Raw genomic sequence first — 7,380 nt, 5'->3', positions numbered from 1 at the left:
ATTAGAGACAGGGTCTCACTGAGTTGCTTAGCACCTTGCTCAAATTGCTGAGGCTGGCTTTAGAACTTGAGATCCTCCTGCCTACCCCGCCTCCCGAACTGCTGGGAAAATTACAAGGTGTGGCCACCTCCCAAGGCCAGGAGATTGTTTACTTAAAAAAGAAAAAAAAAAAAAACAACCAAAAAAAACCAAAACAAAACAGTGTGAAAGAATTCCAACAAACTAAAACACATAACAACTATGCCTGTCACGAGTTGCCTGCACATTCCCACAGCTGGAACACACATGGTCATTGATCTTTTACTTTCATTGTGGAAGCTCCACATTTTTCTAAAGTTTAACTGGTATAACCTAACTCCCACCACAAGCACTCCTAGTTACACCACCTTTGCATCTTTACACTCACTGGGGTTCTGTTTTTAATCACCAAGCTAACAGGGTACTGAAGACTTGCCCAAGGAATCCACAAAACTATGTATGCTTAACCAAGTGCAACTAAAATATACAGAAAGACTCAGAATTGGTTTTTCCTCCCCTGTTTTTTGAATCCCTCAAATAGTAAGCTGCTTATCATGGTTCTGGGTAAAAAGAAAGTTTTTAGTTCTCAAAAAGATCACCTGTGGTTGGAAGGCAGCACAACAGAAGAAAAAAAGCATGCTGTAGAAGGTACAAACCTGTCATGTTCTTGCTGTGTGACCTTGGTCAGGTCATTTTGCCTCTCTGGGCCTCAATTTCCTAATTTGAGAATAAAACTATCTGTTTTAGGGTTATTATGAGAATTAAATGGGAAAATATATGCAATGTTTATAACCAGGAGTCTGGTATGTGATTGATACACTTCAAAAATTTTGTTTTTCTGGGCTGGGGCTGGGACTCAGCGGTAGTACACTTGCCTGGCATATGTGAGGCACTGGGTTCAAATCTCAGCACCACATATAAAGAAAGAAAGAAAGGTCTATCAACAACTTAAAAAATATTTTTTAAAAAAATGTTATTTTCCTAATTTGATAGTGCTAAATCAGTTACTTATTTAATTTAAATGGTCTTAAATAAAATGCTGCCTAGAAATATTCAACAAAAACCATCAGGGTAAAAAAAAACATTTAGGTCACCAGGCATAGTGGCACATGCCTGTTATCCCAGCTTGGGAGGCTGAGGCAGGAGTTCAAGGCCAGCCCCAGCAACTAAGCAAGTTGCTAAGCAATCCAGCAAGACCCTGTCTCTAAATAAAATATTTTAAAAAGGGCTGGGAATGTGGCTCAGTAGTAAAGTGCCCCTGGGTTCAATCCCAGGTACCAAAAAAAAAAAAAAATTTAGGTCACTTTTTTGCAATTAATCATCAACCACCATTATAAGACAACAAAAACCCCAAAGCTGATGTTACTAAAATTGCTAAATACAGTAATTACTTAGCCCTTAAGATTATGACCACTAATTGCTTTAGGAAAGCAACATAAATCTTTGTAATTATAAGAGCAAAAGTCTGATTAGTTATCCCCAAGGGTGACCTCTATAGCAGAAGGCTTTTGGTCATTGCCCAGAATGGCAGTACACTCAGAAGTCTTTCTCGAATTGCTGTTTTCTCACACTCCATACTCTGAAAGGAACCATATCAACAAAAGAACTGAAAGAGGAAAAAAAAAAACGACAGAAATGGAATTCTCCTTTGATATTCAGCTTTCTTGGCACTGACTCCTGGCAAGAGGCTCTAGTGGGGTGAAATAATCTTGAGGAAGAAAGCCTACTCTATGAAACACAGCATTTTCTATGGAAAAAGCAAGAAATACATTCTATTCTCTCTGTAAGTTTAGATTCCTCTAGGAAAGGAAGTAAAGTATCATTTACTAAGCATGTCCATTCAGCGTGCTACACCATATGCTTTAATTAAAATATCTTCAAATCAAACTATGAGGTAAATCTTATCCTTCCTCAAACACATTAGATAACTTGCCTAAGGTCTTAGTCATTAAGTAGAAACATCCAGCTCCAGGACCCAGATCTGTCCAACTTTGAAAGCTTTTTCTTTTCAAAGCATCTTTCAAATCTCAAAATGATCATGCCAGTTCTTTATTTAAATTTTGGTTCCAAAACAAAACAACCTAACCCAACAAGTTAAATATCCACCAAAATGATGACATTTTCTTTCAATTAGTAGACTGTTTTTCTGCCTCTTAGTAGTGTGTTAAGATGAACTGAGGGACACACACAGAGTGCCCTTTTTTAATCTTAAATCTATAAAGAAAACAATACCTGTTGACAACCACAGAGCACTGAAGCAGAAGCAAGTATAAAACAGGTACTGGCTTCTCAACCACCTCATGGATGTCTGCCAACAATATCCTGATAAAATCCAGGAAGTGAGACTTGGCTTGACTCCCGGCCTCCTCTCCATGGCCTTCCAGACTGGCAGAACCAGTACACTAGAAAGACAGAAAGAGAAGAAATTAAATGCCAAGTAATTAATAATTGATTCCTAGAAATGTGGAATGCTGGAGAATGTGTCAGATTAGGAGAAAGAAAAATTTCAAGTTTGTCTTTCAGTGCACATCCCTGCCTGTAAATTTTAAACCTGAGCTTTGACACAGCCTATAATTATCAGAATAACAGAGCAAGGGATATAAAATGAATTCACTGTAAAACTGAAACATTTTATATTCCATTATTGTCTAACTAACAGTAAACCATCTATATAACAGAATAGAAAGAGTATCAGTCTGAAAAAAAAAAAAACTTTGATTTTTTCAGTTCCCGTTCTGCTAAAGCTTTGGGTCTTTGACCAAACACATTTTCTTATCTATGAAAAGATGTTGGACTTCTAACTAAACTTGAGGGAGTTGTAAAAATATTTTAATGGGATCATATTTAGGGCATGCACTGTCACTCTCCAGTTTGTTACAATTCCCACCACTAGTATCTTTAAAATCTACCCAATTTATACTTCATGTTACCCCCTCCCCCCAATCCTCAAGAGTCATCTGCAATTCCTGGCTTAAATTCATACATACATTCAGCAAATATTTATGTCAGGCACTTTTCTGGCTACTCCAGAATTCAAGGGCTAGATGATTTAGGTCCCTTCTAGCAGGAAAATTAAAAAAAAAAAAAAAAAAAGTTTCTTCCTTCTTACATAACTTTGCTATATTCTATAAATTGTTATGTAAATCTTGAAATATTATGAGTTGATAAAGTTCTGAAGAAGTAATTCAATAATCTATTGGCTAGGCAAAGTGGCTTGCACCAGCTTCTCAGGAGGCTGAGGAAACAGGATGTGTGAGCCTAGGAATTCAAGGCCAGCGTGAGCAACACCATAGATCCCCATCTCAAAAAACAAAAACTTCTAAATATGTATCCATCGGCCAGGTATCCTGATACACACCTGTAATCCCAGGTACATAGGAGGCTGAGGCAGGAAGATAACAAGTTCAAGGACAGTCTATGCAAATTTAGCAAGACCCTTTCAAAATAAAATTTTAAAAATGGGCTTCAGGTATAGCTCAATGGTGGAACTCTCATGAGTAAGGCCCTGGATTCAATAGTACCTCCCCACCAAAAAAAAAATTTAAATCTATATGTATGCCTGTCATCCACATCTGGCAAACAACACAGACTGACAACCCCTAACTTTCACCCCCAGCTAGCCTGCAGGGATCCAGATCAGCATTACCTGAGTTGAATTTCAAAGCTAATGCCAGGAAACAAACATAAACACACCACTGCAAAACTGAGGTGTAGCACATCTAAGAAAAGGTTTTCACTGAGCCCTAACTATATGAAGGACTTCATCTTTCGTGTCCAGTTTCCAACAATTCCTATATCAAGGGGTTGGGGATGTAGCTCAGTGTTAAAGCACTTGCCTAGCAAGCATGAGGCACTGGGCTCCATCCCCAGCACCAAAAAAAAAAAAAAAAGAGAAGACAATTCCTATTTCTAGTTTGTTTCATAGTTTTCTGTTAGGGAAGGGAAGGGGCAGGGGCAGATAGATGTGTGGGCCAGAGATACACTCAAGAGATTATGAAATGGAGCTGAAGTTAGAAAGTATATCCAGCAAAACTTCTGTAGCCTCCCAAGCTGGAATGGGTGTGTGTGAGAGAGAGATCTTACCCAACACATTTCTAACTACCACAAAAGGATTTAAAACTCAAGGTGACTCAACACCTGTCATCAATAGCCTGGCAGGTGGGTGGGAAAGGCAGAAAAAGAAATGAATAGGCTTTGAAAACAGGAGTAATAAACACCATCAGACTAGCAAGCTGATTAGAAGTGCAATATCTTACAAACTGTGCATAACAGAGGCACATCTATTTCTATTTGAACACCTAACCAGTCCTTCTACTGAAACCTACAATTGCCTATGGGCACAAATCACTGCTAGGGTCCAGTTAAAGGCTTGCTGACCACAGGCAGGAACAACACATTACCAAGATCCAAATGGTTTGTTATGGAATCAAAGGATAACAACTCGGGGAGAGAACACACACCCCCACAATACTTGACAAATGAAAATCCAGAAAAGCTCCCAATAGTTCTGGCATTTAGGGCGTTACAAGAACAACCGAAATAAAAGCACTCTCTGTTGCAGCAGCTGTTCAGACAGAGCAGGGGGTAATGTTTACTTAATACTTCAGGTTGATGGGGGATGTATCATAGTTCAGTCTGTCAGCTACATACGTGGAACTCCATTTATGTACACAGCGATAAGATATGTTTGAACAACGACAGAGCACGTCTGAAAAAGCCTATTCAGCGCGTGTGAGTAATCAAAAATAAAACTTTAAAGAAAAAAAAAGTCTCAGATATTTGGGAAAGTTACAGAACAGACTGCCATGAATAGCTTTGCTTATATTTGCAGACACTGTTTTCCAAATAGCTGGAAAAATGAACAGATTGTTCTGGGAGGTCGTCTTTCCAAATTGTTCCTAGTTTCCAGTCTGTGAATCATAAGAAAGCACAAGGAGAGTCGACTAATGCTCTTTACTAACAGCATCCAATGTCGATGAGCCCAACTATCACGAGGTGAGAGAAGACAAAGCATTTCTGGAACCCCGCTGAGAGTTTCTATTCTGACTTCCTTGGCTTCACCTCTGTACTCACTTGCAGCCACCACAGGACCCTCTGCGGGACATAATTGTCAAAACCCTGACCGAGGCTGGTTTCGCATTGTAATTTACACATCATGCTCAACCCCGTCCCCCTTTTTCTGCATCAAACACAGCAGCTAAAGGCGAGGCTGCAGAGGTCGAGGTGTTAGAAGGACGGCAGCGACCTGAGTCCGGTATGTCAGTATTGACTGTCAGGGAATGGAGGGAGCTGCAGGACCAGACCTGGGCCCAGAAGAAGCGGGATTCGGTCTGGGACTCCAGCTCCGCAACTGCAAGGCCAGAAGCAGCTGACTGCCCTGTCCCAGCTAGGAGGTCCACCTCCGGGTCCCAACAGCGGGTCAGTGCACCCCCAGGCATCGTCTGTACCGCCTGCCCCTCCCCTGAGCTCATGGTCCTCGGCCTGGTAGCCAGCCGCCCCGGCCACCTACCGGGGCTCAGGGGCACATAGCGGAGCCCCGGCTCTCGGCGGCCTCCGCCTCCTCCCAGTCCATGGGCTCGGGGCCCCAACCTTCTCTCCCCTCACCGGGGGAGGAGGAAAAGGAAGAAGGTAGTGCGGGCTCCCCACCCGGACAGCTCCCTCTCGTCTCAGCCTCCCTGGACAGCGACGACGGCCGGAAACGCCGTCTCCTCCCACCTCCCCGGGCTCAACCCGGAAACACACTCTTCAAGCTAATCAAGCCCTCCCGCCCCCACCCTCCGGAAGCGCAATTCCAGCCGCGAGCCCGAGGGGGAGGAGGGGCAGCGCTGGAGGTGGAACTACGCACAAGCAAAGGAGTCTGGACACCCCCCCCAGCCTCTCGCCTCCCGCTCTCCTGGGGCAGTCTGCACCTTGCCTTCTTTGCATGTGCCCCAAGGCCCAGACTCTGGCAATACCCACAAGGAAGATGGCGGCAATGGCGGCACCCCCTACGGCGTAGCGCCCTGCCGTGCCATTGGCCAGAGCCCCAAGTGAAGCCGCCGCGGATTGGCCGAGGGCGATGCGGGGGTGGGGGTGGAGCTGCAGCAGCCCGGAGCCCGGAGTGGGCAACGCGGCGTGAGCAGCGGCCCCAAGCTCCGGCAGCATCGCGCCCGCAGAAGACTTCAGCGCTCGGGGCCGCAGCCTGGTGAGCTCAGCCCCCTTCAGGCCCTCCCCTGCATCCCAGCCGGGGCTTCTCCGAACCGGCGCTCATCAATGCCGACGCACCCCGGGGACCCTATCGCGACTCCATCGCACCATATCGCGACACCATCGTGCCCTGTCGAGACTCCATTTTGTCACAGCCCTTTTCAATACATATCTTGTTTTAATTTGCCCCGTCATCTTTGGGGGCTGTCCCCATGTCGTGATTTTGCTGTGATCTCCGTGACATCATCGCGCCATCGTGAGGTGTGATCTCATCGCCGCTCTGTCGTGACTTCATCAATGTCGTGTTGTGACCTGGCTGCGGCGGGACAGGTGGTGACCGCCAAGAACCCTCCTCCCCTTCTCATCTCCCCATCTCAGCAGCCCCGCTTCGATTATCCGGCTTTTGGATTCTCTGTTGTCCCGGGAGCTACCCGACCCCTTCTTGCTTCTCCAGCCCTACCATCATCCTCAGGCTGGTAGCGAGACAGGGAGGGTGAGGACAGGGAATGTAAAGAAAGGGTTAACGCTGCTGCTGCTGCTGCTGCTGCTGCTGCTGCTCTTGCAGCCTCTGCCCGAGGGAGGGAAAGGAGAGAAGGCAAGGAGCCTGCGGGGGCGACTGAGAGCCTTGGCTGAAGGGGTGGGGTCCCCAGAGGGGCCTCCAAACCTTGCCTGGTGAGCTCGAGCTCGAATTCTCACTGCTGCTGAAGCTTATCTCCTGCCTCATCTGAAGAAGGGAGGGAAAAAGGAAGCCTAGGATGCCCTTTTCCCCCTTGTCAGTCCGGATAATCGAACTTCACCATGTGTGTCTCCATTCCTCCCTGTCTGTCCTCACCACTTACTCCCTGTGCGCCTTGGGAGGGAGATAAATTCCGACTTTATGTGTCAGGGAGCCACTAAGCAGTGGGACCAGCCCCCTCCCACTCCCAGGAGATTGCTGAAGAAAGCTGTCCAGCTAAGCAGCAGGATGCACAGTCCTCCTTTCCCACTTTCTGGAGGTGACCTTGGACCAGGGTCCCTTCTTTACCCCAAAGGATTTGCAGGTCCAGCCTTTTCAAGTCCCCCCCTCCAAGGGAGGTCAGTCCTGAGGAAGCCACTTCTCCAAATCCTCCCTCCTCTCCCTCTGTGCTAATCCCTCCCTCCATCCTCCACTCCCACCCCTGCCCCCGCCCCCGCCCC

At 45.9% G+C, this 7,380-nt stretch overlaps 2 protein-coding genes across 5 annotated transcripts in view; one reads left to right on the top strand and one right to left on the bottom strand.

The window, feature by feature from the left end:
• The window catches only part of Kiaa0319l (KIAA0319 like), a 111,352-nt gene extending 105,404 nt beyond the window's left edge, over nucleotides 1-5,948 (bottom strand). Inside the window, exons 1-2 of one of the 3 annotated variants that reach the window (XM_015485281.2) lie at nucleotides 5,928-5,948; nucleotides 2,251-2,420 (exon numbers count right to left, since the gene is read on the bottom strand). In XM_015485281.2, coding sequence (XP_015340767.1) covers nucleotides 2,251-2,392 — 142 coding nt within the window. In that variant the 5' untranslated portion in view covers nucleotides 2,393-2,420; nucleotides 5,928-5,948. Of the gene's footprint in view, nucleotides 1-2,250; nucleotides 2,421-5,527; nucleotides 5,722-5,927 lie in introns of those variants that run through there. The other 2 variants (XM_015485280.2, XR_007352106.1) reach the window with 2 other exon arrangements.
• Nucleotides 5,949-6,068: 120 nt separating this feature from the next.
• The window catches only part of Ncdn (neurochondrin), a 9,303-nt gene continuing 7,991 nt past the window's right edge, over nucleotides 6,069-7,380 (top strand). Inside the window, exon 1 of one of the 2 annotated variants that reach the window (XM_048815776.1) lies at nucleotides 6,069-6,202. Coding sequence is in view for 1 of the 2 variants with exons in the window: in XM_015485282.2 (XP_015340768.1) it covers nucleotides 6,502-6,534 (33 nt within the window). In the remaining variant the exon portion in view is untranslated. Of the gene's footprint in view, nucleotides 6,535-7,380 lie in introns of both variants that reach the window. The other variant, XM_015485282.2, reaches the window with a different exon arrangement.

Source organism: Marmota marmota, unplaced genomic scaffold (assembly GCF_001458135.2).
Source record: "Marmota marmota marmota unplaced genomic scaffold, marMar, whole genome shotgun sequence".
Taxonomy (NCBI): domain Eukaryota; kingdom Metazoa; phylum Chordata; class Mammalia; order Rodentia; family Sciuridae; genus Marmota; species Marmota marmota.
Note: the sequence above shows the minus strand (reverse complement) of the source record. Positions and strands in the feature narration are given on the sequence as shown.